The 27,933-nt window shown below is 44.3% G+C and overlaps 2 protein-coding genes across 2 annotated transcripts in view; both read left to right on the forward strand.

Annotated features, from left to right (window-relative positions):
* Window positions 1-7,304: 7,304 nt before the first annotated feature.
* LOC135201343 (calaxin-like) lies at window positions 7,305-13,176 on the forward strand. Its single transcript, XM_064230187.1, has 6 exons — window positions 7,305-7,387; window positions 8,460-8,535; window positions 10,080-10,243; window positions 10,802-10,933; window positions 11,849-11,973; window positions 12,479-13,176. Exons 1-6 carry the CDS (start codon window positions 7,321-7,323, stop codon window positions 12,536-12,538), a joined length of 624 nt encoding a protein of 207 aa, XP_064086257.1. The 5' UTR covers window positions 7,305-7,320; the 3' UTR covers window positions 12,539-13,176.
* A 3,065-nt stretch (window positions 13,177-16,241) lies between these two features.
* LOC135201769 (complement component 1 Q subcomponent-binding protein, mitochondrial-like) overlaps window positions 16,242-27,933 on the forward strand; it is a 66,861-nt gene continuing 55,169 nt past the window's right edge. Inside the window, exon 1 of the mRNA XM_064231015.1 lies at window positions 16,242-16,557. Within this exon, the coding sequence (XP_064087085.1) occupies window positions 16,359-16,557 (199 nt within the window). The 5' untranslated portion in view covers window positions 16,242-16,358. The remainder of the gene's footprint in view (window positions 16,558-27,933) is intronic.

Consider the following 27,933-nt stretch of genomic DNA (forward strand, 5'->3'; position numbering starts at 1 on the left):
TGCTTGAACCTTTGGTTCATGATGTTCGACTTTTCCAATTAGGTTTAGGCCTATAGCACAGCTTCTATAGTTTGTCCTCCCCGGCTGACAGTAGGGGAGCATGACACAGCCACCTACCCCCTGCAAACCGGTTTGTCCTCCCCAAGTGGTGGCGAGGTAGGTAGGGGAGACATCCATCCATCCTCCTGCGCACCTGTTTGTCTAGCCTGGGTGGGGACGGGGTAGGTAGGGAATTGGGAGGGTGGGGGAGACAGCAGCCCCGGGTCCCAGTACGCGTAGCGCGAGCCAACGGCTCTGGTCTTTACATATACAGAATATAAATATACTAGAGACAGTACAAAATCCATTGGTAAGAGAACAACAACAGTATATTAAAAATAATGATAATAATGGAGAAACAAATCCACAGTTATTTATACGTACTACATACATTTAACGATAAAACTGTACAGATAGCTTTCGGGAATCTAACCGGTTTCCCTTTTCAATCTGACGCGTTGATGTAACAGTAACACACATACACATAAAACATAAAAGGACTCAAAACAAGCGAATTGCTTATAAACTATGAAACAGGTCGTCAAACATAAATCTGGCAATGCTGTCCTTTTCTGATGAAAGCCCCGCCAGCCCCCTGGAACGACTAATTGGTCCCTGCCCAATGCGGTTAATGACATCAGAACAACCGCATTGGGCAGGACCAATTAGACGTTCCAAACAACTTTGGGGGTGGGGGGGCATTAGAAAACGACGACATGCCTGATTTATGTATGACGACCGGTTCCATACTTTGTGAACAATTCGCTTGCTTTGAGTCCTCTTATGTTGAGGCGTCAGATTGGAAAGGGGAACTGAAAAATTTCCCGAAAGCCATCTGTACACTTTTAACGTTAAATATATGTACCCATACATAACTGTGGATTTGTTTCTCCATTTCAAGACTCATTCTACTATGAGTGTTTTTGTAATAATAATAATAATAATAATAATAATAATAATAATAATAATAATAATAATGTCTCATGGCATCATATCAGTACACTTTAACCCTGGAGATTTTTAGCGAATGATATCAAGATGACCTATCTTACTAAGTATTTTCATTACTGCTCTTTTTTTCTTCCTTTACTGTGGTATTTGTATTATTATTACTATAATTTTGTACTTAAAAAATTAAGTAACTGTAACTCGGGTACCTCCTTTGTAAATACCTGCGTTCTGTCATGTTCGTGTGTTACCCTGCGATGTCTTCATTTCTTATTGAAAAAGAATCTTTTGGGGTATTTTTACTGTTAAGTGGTGCATTGTCTTTACTATCCCCCATTGTGAATTATATTCAGTAACGTTGCTTAACACGTTGCTTTCATTTATTATTATTATTATTATTATTATTATTATTATTATTATTATTATTATTATTATTATTATATTATTATTATCGTATTTTCTTTTAATAAGCCTCATGTTGTTCCCGGTCATGTAAACGCAAACATTAAAATAAAATTGAAATTATACCGATTTGCATTTTCTGAAGCATCCTTGTCACTCATTCCAGTCTCTTAGCTTCCAGCCCCCTCCTCACCCCGACACCACAGATCCTCCCCGGGAACCCCATCGCCCAAATTCCTCGAGACGTTCCTCCCAGCATCCGGGAGGAGTGGAGGTGGAGGAAGAGGCGGAGGGCCTTCCAGGTGCGTGGTCATTTTTCACCTTCCAAACGAGCCGCTGACAGGCCTCGTTTGTAAACACGCCTTAATAGATGTAAACGCTTTCCGCTTTATCGCCTTTCCTTTGTTCAGAGACAATGGTGGGCGTGCCCGGCACCGCGGGGCGCCGCCCGACGGGCGATTCTCGTCCTTACGGACGGTCGTTTAGGTCGAATTTCGCTCGTCGCTGCGAGCCATTATTGCCCTTATGGACCGTCTCTAAGGCCGCGAATAGCTCGCTCGCAAGATGTGAGGTCCAGGCGGACTTCGAAATTTATGGCGGTCTCGAAGTGAGTGTGGCAGGCCCTTTTAGGCTCCCTTGGGCATTCTTGGGCATTCCATTCCTTACTACCGTTGGAGCCCGCATTTCTTTTAATATTATAATAATAATAATAATAATATGCTTTATTTCGGCTCGGGGCCATATACATTGATTATACAAAATACAGACGGTAGCAAACACAATCTAGATACATGTGAACATGATAAAATAGAAAAAGAAAATGAATAATCGGCACTTATCTACAAAGTAGCTGAGGTAGCATAAAAGCTAGTAATCATCATACTGGTAATAACAGTAATAATATTGGTGAGAAAAAAACAAAAAATATGCATTGAGAGTAATAACAGATGGTGCATATATTATATAACTCACATTTCAACTAGAGACCTTAGGTGGTTACAGTAGTCAGGTCCAGAGGGCTTAATACATAAATTAAATGTAAATAAAACTTTAACTTGATAGTAATCACAGTAATAATGAAAAATTAAAATATCAGCAATAAATGTAATAATGACAAAAACTGCAGATGACATCTTGCCAATACAGAGATTAAGTCCTTTAGGGGACAAAGGCCTCATTTTCCCATCTTTCCCACAATTTTGATTTTCTTCTTGCTTCACTCCTTAGGATGCTTTGTATGAGGGAGTTGCTGCTGTTTCTCACTCGGGTTACCAGACTGGACATTGTTCGCCTAACAATGATTTTTAAATTGTCCAGGTGGTTTTCTATGAACATCTGTGTGGCGGAGTGGTAGCGGGGAGTGTTTGTGAGGCGTCTCAGAATGTCATTGTGCACAACAGTGATGCGTCGCATGGTCTCTCGGGTATAGTTCGTCCAGAGGGAACACCCATAGATACTGTAGCAGTACGAGCGGAAGAGCAGCAGTTTCACGTCTCGGTGACAGAAGGCAAACCTCCTTGCAATCATGTTGCCCGCTGCACATAGTTTACGACGCCTCTGTTCAATGTCTGCCGTATCTTTTAGGTCGTCGGTGATAATGTGACCCAAGTACGGAAATTCGTGCACAAATTCCAGCCGATGGTTTCCGAGGAAAATTTGAGGTTCTGCAATATGCTTAAGCGATCTCGGGAGCAGCGACATGCATTGGGTCTTGGTTTCGTTGTAGATTATATCAAATTCCTCTGCATATTGGCGGCAAGTGTCGATGAGTCGTTGGAGACCTTGCACTGATGGGGAAATCAGAACCATATCGTCGGCGTAACAGAGGTTGTTTATAGTTGTTTCATTGACAGTGCATCCGATTGGGAGCGAGTTTCAGTTTGACGTTCAAGGCATCTGTGTACGTATTAAACAGGTATGGAGAGAGAATGCCCCCTTGCCGAAGCCCGTTTAGGGAGCCGAAGGTGCAAGATAATACGTTTCCCCATTTGACACAGAATTGCTGTGTGGAGAACCAGCAATGTAAAATGCCAATTAGATATAGGGGTGTGCCCCTTTTATGCAGCTTCAGGAAGAGCTTCAGGTAGTTTACTCTGTCAAATGCTTTTCTCACATCTACAAAACAAAGGAAAACAGGAGAGGCTGATGATAGGTAGTAGTTCAGCAATTCTTTCAGTATGTAGATGCAGGTGTCGGTTGAGTGGTTTGCTTTAAACCCGAACTGGTTGTCAGTGGTGTGTAGAAAGGGGAGAAGTCTCACTAGAAGAACAGACTCAAGTATCTTCGATGCGATCGTTGTGATTGCAATCGGCCGGTAGTTGCCAGGGTCAGCTGCATCCTTTAGCTTGTTTTTGATTAATGGTATCAAGTGAACTAAGAGTAGGGAGTCTGGAAGAAACCGGTGAATTATGCACGCATTGAATAGGGCAGCTAGCAAAATGTAAATTATCGGATGGCAGAGTTTGAAGGCCTCTGCAGGAAGACCATCACAGCCGGGCGATTTATTATTAGGTAGGCTGTTTATGGCATCGCTGATGTTACCTGGCGTAAAACGGTCTGCAAAATGAAATTGAATGTTGTCAGTAAGGAGGTTATCTACATCCCTTCGGGAATCTTGATCATTTATGCAATTCAGGATATTGTTGAAGTGATCGCCCCACATACTTGCAATAGCTTCGTCTCCGACTGCTTCCCCTACTCTCTGTGATAGCTTTTTAGTTTTGGGATTTAAAGACTGGATATCTTTCCAAAGACGAGGATAATCACCAGATTCTAAGTTTCTAGACATTGCATCGGCTCTTAGTTGTTTTTCATATAACCTGCAGTGCTTAAGAGCAAGTTTGAACTGCGCTCTCGCCTGTCTCATTAGCAATGCAGTGTGCCCTTCCCTGGGGCTACCATTTTGCCTCCACAGTAAAAACATTTCTCGTGAGTATGTATACAGATCTTTAACCAAGTCATTCCATCCAGGAATATTACGAGAATTACCTTGACGAAATCTGTAGGCAGTCCTGCCCGAAGCAAGCAAAGCGGAGATTATGTTCGAATAGAATTCATTCAGATCCCTCTTGTGGTGGTCATTTCTACAATTTGTGTTAGTACAAAGTAAGGCGTCTGCCGGTTGAACTATTGACCGCAACCTGGTTTCCGTGGTCGCTCTAAAGTATCTGGTTTTCTCTTGGTTTTTAAAATCCCAGTTTACCGCTGGTGGGCGATCAGTTAGGGGGTTCACGGTAGGGAGGGATGGGGTACTGAATGACACCTGTAATGGGATGTGATCGTAGCCCGTTGCAAGGTCATAGCGAATATTGCAGGTCATAATAGAATCATGAAGTTGTGGGGATGTGATGCAGTGGTCCAACCAGGAAGTTGTAATAGCGTCCGCTCTATTATGTACATATGAATAAGAGGAGGAGGGAGGAGCATAACATCGCTAATTTGGAGAGCATGATTTTGACAGAAGCGAGTAAGTTCATTATAAAATTGTTTTGTGGGGTGTGAATTAATGTCCCCTATTATACAAATATGATCAGCTGGAGAGTCATGAATAATACTGTGTAACTCCCCTAGGATCATGCAGTAATGATCAAAATTATTGTTATTTATAAACATTGATAATTAGGATTTTAGAGTTCCCTATTGTCACTTGAATCCCCAGCAATCTGTCACTCCTGTAGGTCATCACCTTTATCGTATTGTCTAACGATTTGTGCCACAGGAAAGAAAGGCCTCCTTTCGGGCGACCGGCTAGGATTTGGTCTGTAACTTGCATCGATGAAGTCGAGAAGGTTCTGAAGTCTTCATGAATTGAATCGCATATGGCAAGGTCATGTGGCCAGAGGAGCGTTTCTTGCAATGCAATGATGCCTTTGAAATTTTTACAGAACATGTTTAGGAGAGGAATGTTCCGCTTGAGGCCAAAGATATTCCAAGAGATTATGTTTAATGTATCCATGGCTACTCACAAAGATGGGAGATGAATGCGCTGATCATTTGGGTGGATGGGGGGTTAGCCAGGGGGATGGGAGTGGGCAGTCACTCGCCGTGGGCGGTTGGCTGGCACTTGCGGTGGAAATGACCCTGGTTGGAGTGTCAGTAAGTTCCCCTGGGGGTGGTTGATCCCGGATTAGTCTGTATCTTGAAACTAATATATTAGGACCGAAATTCTCGCCTTTAAGAACGTCGAGGTGTTGAAATAGGCAGGTAAATCCTGTAAAGACACTTTATGTTTAATCCTGCATGGGAGTTCGTGGGAGATGAGTGGGTCAGAGCCAGTGAGAAACTTGACTCTCTCCATATGGCATCTAGCGTCACCGATGAGCGCAGATTGTGAATTACTATGTGACATCTCTTCTCATGTGTCGGGCGAGGTGAAACACGAATGTTGGGCTCCGGTCCGGCGGCCAAACGGGAGGTTCTTCTCTTCTTTCTGCTTGTTTGTATCTGCCAGCCGCCAGACCCCTCATGATCAGTTTCATCTGCATCTACGATGGGGGGTTGGGGGGGAGAGATAGGGTGGGGAGGATTACGAGGGCTAGTAATCATCACCGGAGATATATCTTCCACCGGAGGTACTGGGGAGGGAGAAGCGGTTGGGGGATCAACAGTCCCCTCGGAACGGGGTACTTCCGTGTTGCTGGGAGGCGAGGAAAAACTGGCTGGTTGCTGCATTCGTGAGTAGTCTGGTGGCTATCAGTGCGATTGTCTATCGATCCCTGCACTCCTTTGATCGCATCCCAGATCCGTGTGAGATTATTTGTTTCCACAGTTTTAAGACTGTCTAGGGATTCCTGTAGTCCTTTGATCACGTCCCAGATTCTTGATAATTTATCATTTGTCTCTTCAATTTTTTCTGAGTTTTTTCCAATTATATCTGAGAGAGATTTTGCTGTTTTGAAGGCATTTTCTGCCGTGTGGTACACCGCAGGTAGGCTTAGGTCAGCAGGGCCCTTTGGTGGCAGGTTGTAAGGGTCATCGGCGTAGATTTCCACCGAGCAGGTCCTTAGCCACTTAGTGATATACGATATTTTTTTGTGAGAGGACAAGTTCTTCGCGGATCGCTCCTTGAGAATGCTCTCTGGTATCAGATCTTTGCATTTCGTATATGCAACGTTGATTTCCTCATCGGAGAAGGCATCACTGACAGATTGTATAGCGGACTCGACGTCGGAACGGTTCGATTGGTATTGTAGATAAAAAAGACAATTGTTCGCGAGTACGGAACTTGTGTGTGGGGCACAGGCACCGGTAGGTGCCAGGGTCACTTGCGCAACGGTTGGAGGTTGGTCGGGTGACATTTTTGCGGTAAGGGAGGGGTCAAGCACTAACACATTCACTGCATTCATTCAAATTCCTATGGCCTCTGAAACTTTTTCAGAGTACTGATAGTATTATTATTATTATTATTATTATTATTATAATAATAATAATTATAATAATTATTATAATAATAATTATAATAATTATTATAATTATTATTATTATATTGAAAGTTTTATTTCAGTATGGTGCATATGTTTTTTTTTTTTTTTTTTTTTTGGTATTCGTAGCCTATATGAAACCTATTTGTTATTAAGCGCCATATCATTGTTTTGAATATTGAAAAATGTCTGTATATTTTTTCAGCTCATAATTATCTACTATATGCAACCGGGAAATAACTGAACGGGATTTAGTAACGTTCTCAAAGAGTATTTACTCTAAGTTAAACAGTATTAGAAACTATAGCACTACTGATAACAACAATAGCAATGATTTTTAAATTAATTTGATTGATAACGGAGGACTTCCTCTTGTCAAAGGCAGAAAAATGGATATCAGAAATCATAAGCAGTGTTACATGTTGCAAATGGAACGTAACCAAGCGCTATCAGGCGCCATTCTCGTTGCCATGGAAACAGTGTAAACAACTTTGGCTTAAAAGCATTCAGGATGTCTAAAAACGCAACCTACAAAGGTTATTCAAAGCAAGCGGAGAAAATCGCTAAAAACACTCATTGTAAGTGCATTCCTTTCTTCGTAGAGTATATTTTACTTATCGGATATATAACTGAAGTGAAATCTTTATGAGAGCACAGCAAAATTCGTAAAAATCAGTGTGGTCTATGGTCGTTGTCGAGATGCACATTACGTCTTAGGCATAAGTTCGTTCTATACAAAAAAAACAGGCTCAAAAACATCAAGATTATGAAATAGAATGTGTCCTATCAATAATAACTATAAACGCGAAAGTTTCGCAAAATAGTTAACAGTGTAAAACATATACTTCAGGGACCTGGTATCTTTATATCGGCAAAATTATTGTTAACGAACAGAAAAAGGGCAAACTTCCGGGAAAGATAATTAATGTAAACACACACTTTTCCTTACGCATTAAGACTTGGTGGCCCCGCAAACAAACAAAAAAAGTTAAGTAATGATGGCAGTACCAGCACTCATATTCTGTTTTTTTTTAATCAATTTATTTTTCTATTGTGTGCCACTACATGTAATATTCGCATTATCATCATTCGTTCAAAATAAGAATGTAATTCACAGTAATTTTGCTGTCAAGATGTAATGAAAAACTTGCCTTTACACTTGTCATTATCTTTGTATATTAAGACAAAAGACTGTTGTGGTCCTCATTCGTACACCTTTATTATTATTATTATTGTTGTTGTTGTTGTTGTTGTTGTTGTTGTTGTTGTTGTTGTTATTGTTATTATTATTAGGGGGGTAGTGCCGTCAGTGCACCTCACGCAGTGCACTTTAGATAGTACTTCAGGTTCTTTGCAGCGTCCTTTCGGCCCCTAGCTGCAAACCCTTTCATTTCTTTTACTGTACCTTCGATCATATTCTCTTTCTTCCATCTTGCTATCAACCTTCTTCTAACAATTGGTTTTCCTCCTGTTACACCTTTCAAACCTTTCTATGCTCAATTTCCCTGTCAGTGCTGAATGACCTCATAGGTACCAGCTCTAGGCCTATGTCCTGAATTCTATATTGTATTATTATCATTATTATTATTATTATTATTATTATTATTATTATTATTATTATTATTATTATTATTATTATTATTATTTCAGTCACCTGCGAGGAAGTAGATGCTCTGCTTGCGCTCCATGACTCCACTGGAAACTCGCCGAGGATGGATGGAAATCGGTGAGTTTAATAATAATGATAATATACTTTACCTTAGCTCATGGCCACATACAAATGCGATGGCGACTTTACAAAATACATCAGTTACATTTGAAGAAGTTAAAAACTACTTCAGTAATAATGAGAATTAGAACATTAACGTTTGTGAAAGAAATCCACAATGGTGCCAGTGTAAACATGTATTAAAAATACATGCAAATTATATACAGTCTTTGTCATGTAAGCTTACTTTAGCAAATGCTATAAAAAAAAGAAGCTGGTTCACTTAAGGTAGATTCTTGGATGAGCCCTATTCTAACGAGATGTTTGTTTGGCGGCCGCTGATTGGCTGGTACCGGGAGGTTGGAAGCTCCCAGCCAATCAGCGGCCGCCAAACTAACGTCTCGTAGGCATAGGGCTCTTCCAAGAATCTACTTCAAGTGAACCAGTTATAGTTGCAATGATATGTGATTAAACACTCCATTTTTATGCTCTTTATGCTAAACGCTAGACGCGCATAGACTTATGAAAGTAGCCAACAGTAATTTTGTATTTCAAAGGACTTTAGAATCAATTTGCAGGCCAGGAAAAGTCTCGTGCGGTGTTTTGCTTCGTCTGTTTTACAATAATCGTGCCTCTTTCATTCATCATAGTGGGTCAGAACCGGACCCCTTTCCGTAGGGGGTTAGTGCCGTCAGTGCATCTCATGGGGTGTACTGTAGGCATCGCTAAAGTTTCTTTGTAGGGTCGCTTCGGCCCCTAGATGAAACTCCTTTCATTCCTTTTATTGTAGTACCTCTGTTTATATTATCTTTCTTCCATCTTACTTTCTACCATCTCCTAACAATTGTCTCGATGTAATTGCGAGGTTTTCCTCCTGTTACACCTTTAGAACCTTTCGACTTTCAATTTTCCCTTTCAGCGCTGAATGTTTTCATTGGTCCCAGCGCTTGGCCTTTGGCCAAAATTCTATATTCCATTCCATAACCAGACCCGATAAGTATGTTAATTGAGTGAGTACCACAGTGGTAATGAAGTTAATAGTTACTTTTCCTGAGGCCGTGAGTAACATTATGAGTGAAACGTGACGAGCAACAAAGAAATAATAAAGGTGGCATTAAGTATTCTATATGTATACATTCCAATGGTCTCGGATGGTTGGTATAGTCATTTCCTCGTAAAGCATGAAAACTGTTCGCTTATTTTCTTTATTTTCGATAACTAAACTTAAATGTATCATATAGGGAAATCATGGTTTTTAAAAGAAAGCTTGTTGATTCGTTCCATGACAAGAAAATCTGCACTTTTTCATTCATTAAACATATAAGTATATAACAAGTTCTGTTGGTTCCTTGTTCCCAAGCGCTCGCTCCACAAACGCAGATGCGGGAACACTACACTATTTGTGTTAAGTGCAGAGCTATTTAACCTTAAATTTAAACTGACACTGAATTCCCTTTTTATTTACAAGTTTAGAAGTCTTTAGCTTTACTTTAATAGAACATCAGACTGTTTCGTTTTAATCCTTCATATTGTTCCGACATTGCTGTCTTCTTCTTCTTCAGTTTCCGCGATATAATGCACGGCATCTTTGGCATGACCGACGAAAGCCTCATGGAGTGCATGTATCAGGTCTTCGACATGGACCAGGACGGCGCCGTCGGTCCCGAAGAGTTTGTTGTCGGGATGTCCGTCTTCCTGAGGGGGACACTGGAGGAGAAGATCGACTGTTAGTAAAGGGATTAATTATGGTACTTACTGAAATGACAATGATTCAAGTATATTTGTAGTTAATTTGTAAGGTATCCCGAGATTAATACCATAGAAGACTTTTATTGGATAGTTCTTAAGTTACAGAAAAAGAATAAGTAACTGTATTTAGCTGTGTGTTTGATATGTCTGAATTCTTATATTTCTCTTAGTTTTTTCCTTCCATCTCGGGATCGGTTTTATCTTTGGTATCTGTCACGATATCCAAACTCATACATATTAAATGAGACTATCACGGGTGCAGATATACACACAAACACACGTGGGCCGCCTTGTGGTGAGATCAGTAGCAGCTCCACCTAACACATGAGGTTACCTAGATTCCCTTTCTAGGTGAGGACGGGTGGATGGGCATGATCTGTTATAAATTCAGTGCCTCTTTTGACCTAAGCTGTTGATTAAGTACCTAAGACTTAGCCTAGTGAGGTGGACTGCAACCGTGGCAGTAAAACTTCATGGGTCTAACAGCCTCATTCCAAGAAGAGTGTGGTTGTCAATGAATCTGAAATTGTTTCAGACTGCTTCAGTGTTTATGACCACAACGGCGATGGCTTCGTGTCTCGCGACGAGATGTTCCATCTGCTGAAAACAGCCGTCGTCAACCTTCCCCCGGGAGAAGAGCTGGACGAAGTCGTCAAAGATATGGTTGGTAGGTGACCCTGTTTACAGGATTTTTATTATCCTCAGGGTGTACGTACGGGTGTGGTTATTGTACTAGTCTTGGAACACGATGATGGGATAATTTCACAAGCTTAAAGGTACATCATAGTCTCAATTTTGTGAAATAACATTACCAAATAATATTATCATGACGCCCATGTCTTCTTTTACATGAGTTCTATCCGTAACATTTGTATTCACGTGTACATTACTCGGTGTATTGAAATATATGTTTTGTTGTTTTTATGAATGAAAACAGCGAACATATTCTGCACAACAGACGATTCGTCGACTAAAAACATGAATGGTTTTCACCAAAGTTATAAATATAATAACTTTGATATGTACATTTTTAAAAAGGTAGTTTTATTAAAACCAAAAGAAGGTATCGGTGGCAAACAAGACTGAAATAAATATCAAATAATGTATAAATAACAGAACATGAATTGTACTTAAAAAGTAGTACTTAATTCAAAAGGCTGATAAGCCAGTTATTTTGCTTTTATTTATTCATTTGTTTTTACAAATCCTTAAAAATCGCACAATTTACAAAAATATATAAAAAAACTGCAAAACTTTCATATCACTATTTTTCAGTGGAAAGGACTAAGCCAGTTATTTTGCTTTTATTTATTCATTTGTTTTTACAAATCCTTAAAAATCGCACAATTTACAAAAATATATAAAAAAAACTGCAAAACTTTCATTTCACTATTTTTCAGTGGAAAGGACTATTGACGTTGATATCAATTTACGATTTCTTCAGCTTTGCGTACTTTTCTCCAGAATATTCCTCTCCACTGTTGGCACCTCATAGCATTGTTTTCCCTCAACTCTCCTTTTTCCAGTGTTGATTTATCTTTTTTTTTTTTTTTTTTTTAATTGCTGTGTTTCCCTGCGACAGAGATGGTGTGCAGAAAACTCGACATAGATCACGACGGCCGTGTCAGCTTCACTGACTACGCAACTGCTGCGGCTGCAGAGCCTTTGCTTTTAGAAGTGTTTGGTCCGGTCCTGCCTGACAACCAGGTAAGAGTGTAAATTGGATTTTATCGGATTAAAATAAAATCTTGTAATTTGTAAATACATTAATGGAATTATTTTTTCAGACCAAAGACTAGGATCAACCTGTGCGGGTTAAATACCGATGTTTTAAGTATTTCAGACAATATTTACTTTCCCGGATTGGGCAGGAAACGCCTGAAACTTAAGATCACCCAATAGACCAATAGTTTTGTGAAGATCACCCAATAGACCTATAGTTTTGTGAAAATATAGTAGGCCTATGTGGAAAATAGGACTTACAGTCATAAAAACAAAAGATTGACCTCGTGAAAGGCGGACACTATTGCACGAATAGGAGGGTGTGGATGTGAAGGATGACAAAGTGACAAAATAGTTCCCATCCAAATGCTACGTAATACCAGCCAACTCCCTTGCTTTTCCAGTGATGTAAATGCCACGAGATCAAGGCAGAAATGCTGTTTTAAATCTTTCGAACCTCATTGTGTATTCGTTTTCATCTCCTTTTCAGGAAAGGGAAGCTTTCTTGAACACCTTCCTGGAGAAGTATGGAATTCGATCGCAGATGTAGGAGTAACCTGATTCACTGGACTTCCCCTGGCTTCCTTTTGGTGTTGAGAGCGACCAGTGATCTTACATTGTTTTGTTAGATGAGTGATATGCTGAAAGTTATCAGAATCTGGGATATCTTTGAAGATGTGACGTTACCAAGTTCCGTCATTGCACTGAATGGAATTTCTGAAGGTGTTTGTCAGCAAGAAGTGTCAAAGGTTTGGAATACCATATACGAGTGTATGTTTTTGACGTCTTGTGTTACCATTCTGTATCGTCAATTACTGAAAATTGTAAAACGTCAGACCTGTGCACTCTCATCGCAAGCAAAGCCGTCAAACAAGGGTTAACGTTCTATAGAGCTGCTTTAAACAATAAAATGCTTTAGCATGTAAACGATCTCATTCTTTTCTCATTTATTCAACAAAACCCCTTGGTGGGGTAAAGCCATCAGTCCACCTCATGGGATGTACTGTAGGCATTATTAAAGGCTCTTGCAGCGTCCCTTCGGCCCCTAGCTGCAACTCCTATCATTCCTTTTACTGTACCTCCATTCATATTACCTTTCTTCCATCTTGCTATCCACCCTCTGCTTACAATTATTTCATAATAAAACTGCGAGGTTTTCCTCCAGTTACACCTTTCAAAACCACTTACTCTCAGTTTCCTTTCCAGCTCTGAAATTAATAGCCTCATAGGTCCCAGTGCTTGGCATTTGGCTCAAACTCTATATTTCATTCTATTTCCAACAAATGCGGAGTAAATTTGGAACTATTGAAGCAGATATGGAACAGAGCGGTAAGTTGTGAAGTTAGTAGGCCATAAGCCATTTCTAGCAAAACCAAGCCTTTATTGATTAACCAAACCCACAACAGAGCGCCTCAGTGGCGTGGTTGGTTTAGTGTTTGCTTCTCACCTCGGTGGTCGCGGGTTCGATTCTCGGCCATACCATTGAGGAGTGAGAGATGTGTATTTCTGTTGATAAAAGTTCACTCTCGACGTGGTTCGAAAGTCACGTAAAGCCGTTGGTCCCGTTGCTGAATAACCACTGGTGCCATGCAACGTAAAAACACCATACAAACAAACCCACACCATACACCTATTACATAACTTTCTTAGAATAATTTGCGCTTTGGTTGGTGATTTTCATCATTTAGTAGTACTTTATATTACTTAATTACGACTCCAGGCTATCATTTCAGCCGCACTTATAAATGACATATTGTATGATTCTTCCAGAAAACGTATTACAGGCAAGGCATCCTGTCATAATTATATCTCATTTTTAAAGTCACATGCTTCAGATGTTTTTTTCTATTACTAAACTAATTTCTGGTGATAGAAGTTCACGTAAAGCCGTTGGTCCCGTTGCTGAATAACCACTGGTTCCATGCAACATAAACACACCATACAAACAAAAAACCAGACTAACGTTCACATTTCTTGGTATCGGCGCTCTCTTGGTATCATGGGCCAAGATTATTCGGAGTGGTGCTTTCATTTTGCCATCAGTGCTAATCAAGATTTTGGCCATCACCAAAAGATATAGTTTAGCCATCTTCCGTAAGTTCTGTCTCATCAGGCAACAACCAACAAAATTATAGTGCCTGCACCTTAAGAATAACTGAATGATACTCACTTTATATACCTCGAGCATCCATACTATGTTGTGCAGGTGGTACCGCATCGTTACACTCTCCAATACCTAAGGTCTTTCCCGTTTTCTGTGGTACAGAAATGGCCTTCCTTTCGGTGATCTGGATGCAGAGGTTCATAAATTAAAAAGAAACGGTAATACTATCTGCAAGTGCTATGTTTCAGTGTTTTTCGTAAGATGAAAATTTGTGTTGTTCGGAGAAGGTGGAAGAGTGGTTGCTAATGAGATTTTTATATTTGTTTCCTTCCTATAGTACCATTCCATAGTTTTGTTTTATCTTTAGTTAAGCTACCTCGCAATTTTAAGAGCACTATTCAACTTGCATTCACCATGAGCTCATAGTCACTAACGGACAAATAAAACTGGCGTTTTGTGTATGGAAAATTTACGAACTGTAAAGCCATCCTATTACTGTCACTAAAGATTACAGTCACACAGGACAAAAAGTGCTTGATATCAGTCTTATTATTTCCAAATTATGGAGTGTTTCTTTGTCCCTCCTGAAAACTGTTTTCTATGGCTTGGTAATATAAGGCTGTAAAAGAAAACGAAATTCGTTTGAGTGAGTAACTATCATATTCTTTCATGGCAGACTATACACAGAGAAAGAAATCTGCTAAGGAGTATTCCAAACGTTAATTCTAATTCTCTCTCTGTCTCTCGTTCAGTTCCCAGCTCCAAAGTTTCATCGAATGAACAACTTTTCAATGTATTTTAAGTGTCAAAATTATTCTATATAATATATACTGCAGAAAAGAAATAGGTCTTCGTTTACCGTTAAGGCTATAGTTGTGATAATCTTTTCAAACCATACCTAAATATGTGAAATATCATATCCTCTTATTTGACTAGATGAATGTAACCAAGATACTTTTTTTAATGACAATGCCAGTTTATCAGAAAAAAATGGAAGATTTATCAAGACATAGAATAAAAGTCTGACTTAATTAGATATGAGATAAGTACGCTAATAAAATTAAATGTAAAGATCTTTGAGGACATCTGTTATGCTTAAGCAGATGGCAAACGCATTGGACTTAATTCTATAAAATGCGGTTCATCATTTGATTATCAGAATAGTCATAAAAAATAGGCTTGCAAATTCAAAACAGCTCTTTAAAATGCCGTACTTGTTTGATATTATGAAATACGATATGAAAATGAGAGTGAAGCGAAGGTATACCCTAAGAAAAAAAAATTAATATAGTAAAGAAGCTAATAAATGTAGAATCAGTGAATGACGTATGTCATACTCGTCAGAAATGGAACATGAAAAAAAATTCCATATACTTGACATATGGAATGACAGGTAACATCTGTTCACATTAAAACAGATCACGAACAAAGAAGGTTGATGGGATACCCAAGAGCTAACTAAAGAAGTGGAAACAGGAGGAGACAACTAATAAAAGAATCACCCCCCTTAACAGATCTATGCTTTTCTGTAAGGGGTTTATAAAATTTTCAAGAAATGGAAATATCACAAAAATGAGAGAATGATTTAAACTACTAACCCACATGGATATGTCTTGAGAGAGAAAGATATTTACAATGCGAATGCATGTGGTATATTCACAAAGACTGAACTCATATCTAATAATTGGCTTAAAGTAAATGATGACACTCGTGGCACCTAAATTTTGTTGAGAAGAAGGAAGGAAGATTACGAGAGATGGTCCATTGGAAAAGTTCAGTTATATAAGACAATAAACCAACGGCACCTGTTGGCGGTTTGGTGCTAAACTAAAAGGGTTACCAAGGTACTAACTAAGATATGTTGTTGATCGTACCTCTTCATTCATATTTAACAACTGTGCTCAGACCAACAAGTTTACAAGTTAAATAAAGTTCAGCTTCATGGATGGTTGGTTGCATTACATCCATTTTTAGAACTATATTTTGATTCAATTCCTCTGGAATTCATAATCATAATATTGGGGTTTTTCACAGCAAGGTACACTAATTCATCATGTTTCCATGTAAATATTTATATACACAGTTTTAAACTTCCAGAGATAGAAATATAAACACGGCTTCTTTGTTGGGGTCTGCCGGTCAGTGCCACCTTCAGAAGGGAAGAAGAAGAACGCCAATAATTCGGCTGAGTAAAGGTTGAGAAGAAGCCGGGTCTTCTAGAAGTCGTGCTGTTTACATTCGATAGATTTGTTGCTTCCAGTTCACAATGAGTCTGTTTAGCCGGGCCCTTATGCGTTTTCAACCCAGTGTTTTGGGAGGTCTAACTGTGAGAGGGACTCAGGCGTCCACTAGGACAATTGCTCGAAGTTTGGTAGGCCTCTGCTCGAACAGACGACCACAACGTGAATTCCCGTCATCCACATTGTGTTCGTGTGGATGTGGTATCCACGGCATCCACACCAGAGGTAATTATACTGTCGGCGTTGCTTTGCTTTGTTATACCACTAGGTAGGTACTATATTGATAAGCCTAATTCACAAAATAGGTAGGAACTACTAGTACTACCTACCTCTACCTACCTTAGTAGGTAGGTAGTGGACTACCTAGGTACTACCTAGTAGGTATACCTAGTAGGTAGACTAGGTAGATTAGGCTACCTAGCCTACTACCTAGGTATATCATGCAAATTTCCCTGGATAGGCTGGCTGTAGTAACCAAACCGATGAATAGGGTAAAGCGCTACTGTGCGGCCAGGTAACCTAGCATTTCCAGTAACCTGAATTTTAGGTAGACGTCAGTCATAAACCAACCTCCGTGGAAACAACGCCTCGAGACCTCTACGTTCCTCGTGAAGTAAAGTGTCTTCTTGCAAGTCAGAAATTAAGGCCATAGGGTAAACAACCAAATGGACTAGCTGCGGCCATCTTAACTGTGTTATGACGCACCTTCAGAAAAAGTAACATGTCTTGATTCAGGAGATGGGCACCATTCACGAGCCGTTGGTCCCGTTGCTGAATAACCACTGGTTCCATGTAACGTAAAAACACCATACAAACCAAAAACTAGTCTCATGTCTCGAGGTGTTGCTCCCACAACCTAGTATGACTCGTGACTGGTGCCCATCTCTAGTGTCAGGACATGTTAAAGTACTTTTTCTGAAGGTGGGTCCAAACACGGTTAAGGTGACCGTAGTTATTTCACTCGGTTAGTATTTACCCTAATTTGTAATTAAACAGAAGTTAATGAAAGTCTAGCCATGCACAGTACTGACTTACCTCCACAATGGTTTTGAAGTTTTTACTTAAAACACCTAGTTAGGCCCTAACATACCTAGGCTATAGGCTAATAGTTAAAATATGATGCCGCCTCTATCGTAGTCACTTGTGTAAACGAGCTTCCCTGTGCTAAATCCACACACCACTTGTACCCATAGACGCTAGGACACTTTCTTGACAACGATTCTAAACGATGATGGTGTTTATGCATGCGACTGGGGAACCCTGGCGATTGTTTGGGAAGAAAAATAAGAGTGCGCTAGATAACATTTAAATAATTAAACACCAGAATAAGGTTATGAATTGCATAAATTAATTACGTATTCATGATAATTCATTGGAAAATATTCATTGTTGTAAAAGTAACCAGATTCCTGACACAAATTTCATCAGTTTTGCTGAGAATATTACCTACAATGTGTTGTTTGCGCTCTCCTATTTTTTTATCCCTGTTGCCAATTGGTTTAAGTTTACCTTCCAAACTTGGGATAAGACTTACACAAAACTGGAAATAAGTGAATTTAGGGTATATGTTTATATGTATACATAAATATTAGGGTAATTTTATTGTTATTGCATTACGTACTGACATCTAGAATTCATGGGAACAGTTTGTAAAGGCATCAGAGTATGTGTCAAGTTCCACTAAAATGGCAATGATGACTTACCATTCCTAGCACGCACTAAAGGTTACATTTGTTTCAGCTGTACAATTATTAAAAGTTAAAAAAATGAAAATAAATGAAAAGTGCTAGCAAAAAAGCACAAATTTTTCTCAAACAATTCACTAAACCATCATCTGTTCAGCGCGTGGATTCTGGCTGCCAGACGTACAACAAGGCCAAAATATTATTCCCGCCATGGCTTTGCTGTAAACAAATTCACGTAGGTATTTAAAGTGGAATTTGGGGTGAATTAAGAATGAAACGTGTATAATTACAATCAAATAAGCACTCTGGAGTTGCAGTTGTGATGGCAGTAAGGATAAAACCACTGATAACAAGGTAAAATGCATTTCGGTTCAAAACATGACCCTGGGAATAAGATATCTCATACTTTCACTAGTATAGGCAACAAAATGTTTTATTGTGCTGATTACAACTACAATCTTGAGAAATATCAATAAACGTTACATACGTATATAGCAAATATTGTTCAAATGAGCTCTGGGAAGGACGTGGCTGCGATTGTTGAACCGAATTGCACTTACAACCATACCATGCCATAGTGGATTTAACAACCATACCATGCCATATTGGATTTAAAAACTGCAATGAACACATATTTTACAAAGACTTCACATGCTTATTTTACTTCAATCTTTTGAATGGTATGCTTAAATATTGAGTTGTATTGTTGTTTCACAAATTAGATATAGAGTGAAAAAGTGGTCTTTATTTGTGTCAATGGTCGCACAGGAGTTTTATCCCATTTACAAATAAGATCACACCATGTTACCTGATGGGAGGGGAGTTGGAAAAAATAAAGGTTATCATCCTAACCTACCTGGCCAGGGAACCTAAAAATGAAGGTTATCACACTAAACTAACCCACTTAACCTAGTACTCCATGTTACCTGGCTGGGGGTCTTTGCCCCCCTGGACCCCCTTTAAAGGAAAGCTAAAAGAAGGTTATTATACTCTCCTAACTGACCTAACCTAACCTAGCACGCAGTGTTACTTGGCCGGGGGTGAGGCCTGGGCCACCCTTAAAAGAAATCTAATATAAAGGTTATCATAACCAAAATAAAAAGGCCATCAGGAAATACTGATGGTAATTTACAAAAAAATGAAATGTTTTTAAATACATATCATGAGATATAATATGAATTAACCTAAATGTTATATGAAACGAATAAGGTAACATAAAAAAAAGAAATTGTTATGGGTGAGCAATGTGTTTTAAAATGGTGCAACACAAATAGATGGACGGAAATACTAATGGAAAAAGGGAGTGACGTACAAATCATGTATGAAATAACCCCAACCCATCCTCAATTTAACAACATTGAGAGAAAGGTATCAAAACGTCTTGGTGTCTTCTCATCCAACCCTGTAGGCATTCTTCAGGGGCCTGTCCTCAGTTGTAAGTTCATATTGCAATGCATATAGGGTAAAATTATGTAGTGAGAACACATCAGTGCACATTTTAACTAAAAACTATGAGCAATGGAATAGAGAAAAGAGGCTGAAGAAAGAACACTTGATTCTAAAAAAAAAAAAAAAACAAGAAAAAGGAATATATATAACTAGTGTATGTATGCCCCAGTTTCTTCACTCCTTCCTAATGTAACGTAGGGTTAATATTGTAACATAATTGGTTGATAAAGTGTCTGTCTGTCTGCCCCCCCCCCCCACCCCCCCCAATCTCCCCACCATTTCCCTCAGTTAGGAATCTATCTCTGAACCGAAAGGTCCCCTATAACAGTGCGCATGCATGATAGCATTCGGAGTATGTAGTAGTAGTAGTAGCACCAGCTAGGATTTGCTTTTGAAACGGCTACACTTGTTGGTTTATTCACCCTCTATGTAGTGTACTTGTATTTCATGTTCCTAATGTCATATTATAACAGGAAATACCTCAATAACATGCCACAACCTTCTTCCAGGTGATTTATCCCCCCCCCCACCCCCCCCCCCCCCCCCCCCACCCCCCCATAACCCCACTTTCCAATTTGTCCCCCTTACCATAGGGTAGAGTTCTAAGGTAAATTACAGTTGTTCCGACACGGCATACAAACCTTCGGTCCTTTTACAATAGGAAGGTACTAGCGGCAGCTGGATAGGTCGTAAGCTTTCGAACAAGGGGTTCGGTAGTTAACTGCTTGTCCCGACAGGCGCGCGCGCGCGACTGGGAGGTAAACAAATCACTTTTGCTTTCGGCCTCACAGTGGATGGACGTTGGGTGTGTTCGACGCTCTCTGCCCGCTGCTCGTCGTTTGCTTTCTGAGTATTTGGTTGTAATTGTGTATGAAAGAGTATTGTAAGTACAATCATTCTCTCTTTGCATAATAATTACTGCTTCAATTTGAAGTTATGATGGAATCTCCTCGCCTCGCTACCCCAAGGAGACTTTTGCCCGGGTATCGAAGGGCGTAAATGTGGGAAGTTTAGATCGTTCCCAGAGATTGACCCTCATATTTTGTGTGCTCGGTGTCGGGGGCGCGAATGCACCCGGGCCGAGCCCTGTGATGTATGTAATGACTGGTCGGAGGCGCAGTGGCTTTGTATGAGGGCAGGAAGAAGCGAAGGCCTGCAAAGGAGTCGTCGGGAAGCTCTCCCGCGACTCCTTTGGTGACGGACACTTCGTCTTCTTTCCTGCCGCCCGCTCAACTTCCACGTCTCGCGCCTTCCCCTTCGTGGGGGGTGTCTAGGGTCCGGTTCTTCTCCTCTCCTGACGTGTCGAGTGTGAGGAGGGCGCTAGATACCCTGACGTAGAGTTGTACTCTGGGTCCTCTATCCGCTCGTCTTCGCGCGAGCGGGTAGAGGATCCTTCTAATCACCCGACTTTTGCCTCCTCAGGTGCGGTTGCCGTGAAGGATGACCTCGACAGGTGTGGGCATCGTTGGGGCTGCAGGGCGTGCCGAGTGTCCAGGGGCTGCTCTATCATCTCGCTGGCTCCGTGGCGGTCACTCATGCAACGGTCACAACCACCACCACGACCCTTACAACACCCGGCTACGCGTCACCTCCTCACCTGGTGTACACCCAGCACGCGGTCTCTGTGACACCCACAACATCGTGCAGGGGCCAGTCGCCGTAACTCGGGGGAGTGTGATGCCGCCACCTGGGTTTGCCGTGCTGCCGCGACCGGACTTCATGTGCCCGAAGAGCTCGCCCCTGGACCTCCCACCGGTACCGAGGACGTCTGTGCCGCGGGGTTCGACCACCTGGACCGCCCACACAGCCTGCCGTACCTGCCGTGACCACCGCTGCTGTTCCTGTTCCTGCTCCTGCCGTCTCGACTGCCGTTCCTGTGATGCTCGCACCTGCTGATGTTGTTCCTGTTTCCTGGCGCCGCTGCTCCCGATGCTGTCTGTTCGGACAGGTACGTCCGGGCCCTGTTGCTTCGGCAACAGCAGCCCCGGCTCCGTCCTGGATGACAGACCTGACGTCGGTCCTGAGGAGGTTGACGAAGAAGAAGAAGAAGAGAGGAAGGTGTCGTCGTCGTCTTCATCGTCTTCTTTCGTGTTGTCGTCGTCTGCCGCCTCTTCCCCTTCCCCCTTCTTCTAAGGCCCCACCGCCTAAGAAGAAGAAGGTTGCCTCCCCCCCCCCTAAGAGTCTCCTTCGGGAACTTCTAAGGGCCCGTCTCGCTCCGGTGAGACGGGGGGTTCTTTTCTTCCGCTGGTCGCCTGCTCCTTCGGGAGCAGGACCCGTCTCTTCTCCCGCAAGGAAGAAGACTACGGGGGACCAGAGGGGTGCCGGCTAACACCGGCACTTCCTCGCCTGCTGTCAGTGGTTCGGCCACAGCAGCAGGATCCGGCTCGGCCGCTCGTTCGCGAGAGGTACCGAGTGTACGGTCGCTAACAGTGACCGTGCAGCCAGGAACCAGACCTCTGAGTCCGCTCAGCGTCTGGTTCACGGCACGGAGCGGAAGACTGGTGACAGCCGCTCACGCGGCTCTCACCAGACCAGCTCTCGCTCTCACGGCGAACAGCTGGATACCCGGGCGGACGTGACGGTCCATGACCCGGCCACGGGCTGAGGCTGGAAGAGGTTCCCAACCCCCCGTTCGCCGGCACCAGCCACGGCTGGTGCCAGCGAACTGACGCCACCGTGAGGATACGCACCGATCTCACAGTGACAGTGGAGCTCGTCCGGTCGCCTGACCGTCGCTCTCGCAGAGAGCGATCGGGTACGGCGACAGCACCAGGCTCCTCTGACACACGAGACCGGGGGCCGCTGTTCTCGGTCAGCCGTTCTACACAGCGAGACGGCTCGACTAGGTCTGCAGCTCGATCACAACCGCGGGTTGGCGATCGCCTGCAGTCCTCCAAGCCCACTGTTTCTGCCAGCGAGCGAGGAGGGAGCGTCAGGTCTGCCTCCCTCCCATACCTTCAACCTCCTCGGGTTACACCGGGAGGGGCTAGGTATTGGAGGAGTGAATTCGTGAGGGGTGCGCCCCTCTGGATCCCGCCACGTCGTCGTACGTACCAGGCTCGGTTCTCGGACCAGCCAGGTCGTACGCACAGGTGGTTGGAGGAGACCGAGAGGGGGCTGTCGCTGCTCCTCTCCTTGAGGGAGGAGGGTCTCGGGAGATGCTCCTGTTTGAGGGACTGGACGGTCCGACTCCACAGGATGCTATCACGCCCGAGATCCAGAGGAACTTTGCCGAGGTTATTGCGCTGATTCGTCAGCACAACGACCTCGGGGAAGGATCGCCGCTCCCACCATCCGAGCCCACGTCCCGGCTCGAGTCGTTCTGGGTGGGCCCGAAGAGGGAACCCAGACCGACGGTGGGTTTGCCGCGTTCACAGCTTGCGGACTCAGTGCTGGACCAGGTTGAATCGCTTGTCTCCGGGCAAGACGGTTCGCTCAAGTCTGGCAGGTCCGAACAAGCTGCTTCCACCTCCTCTGCTACGACAGCGGCGGTTTTACGTGCCATCTGAAGACCCGATGCCGCCCAAACAGGTCAACCCGGAGTTAGCTAGGCTGACTCCGGGTGTGTCTCTGCAACAGCTCCTGTCCGAGAACCTGTGGTTCTCGCAGCAAGAGGCACTAGGCCTGGAATCTACCGCCATGGCAGCTTTCCAGGCCGTCTCCTGGCTAGATCTGTGGTCCCTCACAGTATCTAAGGTCGCAGCCAACTCCGGGGGGATTTCTCCCGAAGAGGGACTCGGCCTTCAGGAGACTTTGCCAGTCTGGGGGAAGAGCCATCTCCTTCCTTGCCCACCAGACGGTGAACCATGTGGGCCAACCTGGTTCTCCGACGAAGGGACGCTGTTCCTTACTCGGGTTTCCAGGGCGGCCGGGCGTGAGGCTTGGCGGTTGGGGCTTCGAAACGGACCTCTACGGAGTTCCACGTCTCTCTTCCCAGGAGAGATGGTGGACGCTGCGGTGGACAGACGGCGCACTGATGACAGTGACCGTCTGGTTCACCAGGCAGTCTCGAAGGCTTCTGGGCAGCCTCGGACTGCGGCCAAGTCTAAGAGCTCGGCTAGCGCTTCCTCGGCTGCCAAGACGGTTGCTGCGTCGAAGCCCCGAGGAATGACTCTGTCTTCTTCGAACTTCTAGCAAGGGGAGCCGTAAACAGCCCTCCTCCCAGCCCTCCTCATCCGTGGAGGCTCTGGGAAGAAGTCGAAGAAAGGGGGGAAACGCTAGGGACGGCGTTCCCCCTCACCTGCTGCCGAAGTGGGGGGGGTGGCCTGGCCAGCCATTGGGCAACTTGGCAGCGCTACGGCGCCGAGACCTGGATTGTAGATGTCCTTCGGGAGGGATATCTATTACCATTCGAATCCTCGGCCCACCCCTCACCTCCAAACCCGGTCTCCAACAGCAGTCGTACGTTCCAGGGTCATCGAAGGACGTAGCACTCAGACAGGAGATCAAGACCATGCTGAGCAAGAGAGCTGTAGAGATCGTCACGGATCAGTCACCGGGCTTTTACAGTCGACTCTTCCTGTGGAAAAGTCTACGGGAGCTGGCGCCCGGTGATAGATCTCTCTCCCCTGAACCGGTTTGTTCGCCAGACCCGGTTCACGATGGAGACGGCACGCTCAGTGCTCGACTCCATCAGGGAGAACGATTTCATGCTTTCAGTGGACTTGAAGGATGCGTATTTCCAAATACCCATTCATCAGTCCTCCAGAAAGTACCTCCGCTTCATCCTCGACGGGACGGTGTACCAGTTCAGGGCACTGTGCTTCGGTCTCTCAACCGCCCCACAGGTGTTTTCACGCGAGTGTTCACTCTGGTGTCTGCTTGGGCCCATCGCACGGGATACGTCTGATGAGGTATCTCGACGATTGGTTAGTCCTGGCGAGCTCCCGCTCGCAGTTGCTACAGGACAGGGATCGACTGCTCGAGTTCTGTCGCGATCCTGGGATCGTTGTGAACTTCGAAAAGTCCGATCTCGAGCCCAAGCAGAGGATGAAGTACCTGGGTATGCTGATCGACACGGGTAGCAGGGCGAGTCTTCCCCGCAGACTCGCGGATCAGCAGATTCAGGGAGGCAGCCAACCAGTTCCTGTCTCGGCAGGAACAGGTAGCTCAGCGATGGCAAGTCGTGATCGGACACCTGTCGTCACTCGAGAAGTTAGTCCCTCACGGGCGTCTTCACCTGCGGTCTCTTCAGTGGAGACTAAAGGAGAGTTGGTCACAGGCGACGGATCCCCCAAGCGTTCCAGTGTCACTGACACAGGAGGTGAGGCAGGACCTAGCCTGTGGCTCGACGACAGGAAACCTCTTAAGAGGAGTGCCACTGCGCACTCCCCCCCGGACATGCAGCTGTTCTCAAGACGCATTCGACGAGGGATGGGGCGCACCACCTGGAGGAGTTGCTGACTTCAAGGATTGTGTGGACGAGAACGACAAGCACCTTCACATCAATGTTCTGGAACTCAAGCAGCGTTCCTCGCTCTCCAAGAGTTTCAGGACCGCTTGATGGGACACTCAGTGGTGTTGATGTGCGACAACACACGGTGGTGGCTTACGTCAACAAACAGGGGGGGCCTAGTAGTGTCTCTCCCGTTGTACCAGTTGACTCGGCAGGTGCACGAGTGGGCTCAGGCACACTCAATAGAGCTGTCGGCACGCTACATTCCAGGGAAGAGGAATGTAGTAGCAGACACGCTCAGCCGTCGGGATCAGGTTGATAGGGACCGAATGGTCTCTACACCAGGACGTGGCGGAAAGGCTCTTCGACCTGTGGGGGCGACCAGTCGTGGATCTGTTCGCCACCCGGCACAACAGGAAGCTCCAGGTGTTCTTCTCGGCCGTGCCGGACCCATGGGCAGCTGCAGAGGACGCTCTTCAACACCCGTGGGACAACCTCTTCGCCTATGCCTTTCCCCCGTTCAGCCTGATTCGCAAGGTGATTAGTCGAGCGCTGGTCACCCGAATCTCAGGATGATCCTGGTGGCTCCCAAATGGCAGGCCATTTGGTATCCGGACCTGCTGGCTCTTCTCGCAGGAGAACCGAGAGAGATTCCCCCTTGGCACAACCTTCTCGCCCCCAGCCACACGTCGAGCGGTACCACCGAGCAGTCCAGTCCCTACGTCTTCACGGCTGGCTGTTATCCACCATCTCTTGCGAACGAGAGGCTTTTCTCGTAGCGCAGCAACAGAGATGGCTGGAAACGTCCGTCAGTCCTCTGCAGCTGTGTACCAGGGGAAGTGGGCCGTCTTCTGTGGGTTGGTGTCGTAGACGGGGTCTATCTCCTCTCAGAGCCACTCTTCAGCAGGTAGCGGATTTCCTCGTTTTTCTTCGCCGAGAGAAGCTCCTCTCAGTCCCCACAGTTAAAGGATACAGAGCCGCCTTGGCGCTCGTCCTGAAACTGAGGGGGTTGGACATCTCGAACTCGTTCGAGATCTCCTTGCTTATGAGGAAGCTTCGAAAGGTCTTGCCCACCCAGGGAACTCAGGCCCCCTGCGTGGGACGTGACTCTCGTCCTTAGGAGTCTGACTCGAACACCGTTCGAGCCACTCCGAGAGTCGTCAGACAGGGATCTGACCCTCAAGACCCTCTTCTTGCTGGCCCTGGCATCGGCGAAGAGAGTAGGGGAACTTCATGGTCTTTCCTATGATGTACGGACACTCCAGGGGATGGGGATCCGTGACGCTCGATTTCGTCCCGAACTTCGTTGCGAAGACTCAGAAACCGTCAGTCCCTGATGACAGGTTCGAGTCATTCACGATTCCCTCCCTATTGGACTTCACCGATAATGATGCGGATGAGATGCTGCTTTGTCCTGTGAGGGCGCTACGGCGCATCTGAAGAGAACTCGCACCTCAGGCCTGAGTGCGACGCCTCTTCGTTAGCACCGGGGTCACCAAGAAAGAAGTATCCAAGAACACTCTTTCATTCTGGCTGCGTGAGGTCATCAGGAGGGCGTATGAGGCTGATGTAGTGACGACATCCGTACGTCCCGTCCGAGAGCTCACGAAGTCAGAAGTATTGGCCCCTCGTTGGCGTTTCGCAAGAACTTCTCGTGGCGCAGGTCCTGAAGGCAGGGGTCTGGTCTAACCAGACTACCTTTACGTCCTTCTACCTTCGGGATATTGCCCACAGGTCCTTGGATACGTTTTTCCTTGGGACCCGTGGTGGCTGCTCAACAAGTTGTGTAGCTAACCAGACCCCATCGCAGGCTCTGAACAGCATCGAGTCCTGTGTTGACTGTGTGGATGGATGTGTGAGTGAGTGAGTGAGTGCTGGCTCTTCTTCCCATCTTTTCCTTCCCCTCTACCTGTGGGCAGAGGGCCATGGTCGTCACTACGCTGGATGAGGACGAGATGCAGGTGAGCTATATGACAGAGCCCATCCTATCCCTTTCACTAGGGATAGGAGCAGAATATCCACCACTTCCTTCTACAAGGGGGGGTGGGGGGAAGTGGATGCCTACAAGAGTCAAACCCATGACTTTATATTTGCTCCTGTACAGGAACAAGTTCTTGCATTGCTGGTACGAAGAGATACGCTGCCTCTCTCTTAGTACTCGGTCCAGAGGTCTGACCATTGATCCTGCGGTGCACACCCCGATCAATCGGACAGAGGCTTGGATCCCTCCCTCGCTCTTACGACCATGAGGCTTCCAAGGTTGGGCGAACACCAGTCTGTTCACAAAAGACTCAGATTCCACCCACCAAGAAGTGAGTCTTCCTATTGTAAAAGGACCGAAGGTTTGTATGCCGTGTCGGAACAAATGACAATTTGTCCAAAATTGCATTTTTCCTAACTATACAAACCTGAGGTCCTTTTACACATAGCCCCACCTCATGCCACCCCTCACTCTGCAGTTTTTGCTTGGGTGGGCCAAAGCAAAAGTGATTTGTTTACCTCCCAGTCGCTGCGCGCGCGCGCCTGTCGACAAGCAGTTAACTACCGAACCCCTTGTCGAAAGCTTACGACCTATCCAGCTGCCGCTAGTACCTTCCTATTGTAAAAGGACCTCAGGTTTGTATAGTTAGGAAAAATGCAATTTTGGACAAATTGTCATGTTAATTTCAGTCGACTACCAAAGTACTATGTGAAAAAGCTAATTTCCAAGGAAATAACCCGACTTGCCACGTTATTTAGGTTGACCGCAATGCTTTTTGTGATATTACTCTAGCTGCTTTCTGTGGCAACCAAAATTTTCATTGAAAACATCGGTAGAACTACTAAACAGCTCCTCATGGGGGTAGTTTTACATTAGAAATTGGTTTTTCCTATAGGCTAATAGTATTTTGATTCCTTACCATTAAGAATTTACTTTTATTCTTTTTTGATTGGCTGTAATTGACCTCAAAACTGCTATGTTACTGTATGCTGCCCATCCTGGAATGCTATCACACATGACATTGTTATGGGGGGCCTTTGGAAAAAAGTGGAGTTTTCATCACTTGGGGGTCCAGAGGGCAGAGCCTCAGC

The sequence above is a fragment of the Macrobrachium nipponense genome, chromosome 28 (assembly GCF_015104395.2).
Source record: "Macrobrachium nipponense isolate FS-2020 chromosome 28, ASM1510439v2, whole genome shotgun sequence".
Taxonomy (NCBI): domain Eukaryota; kingdom Metazoa; phylum Arthropoda; class Malacostraca; order Decapoda; family Palaemonidae; genus Macrobrachium; species Macrobrachium nipponense.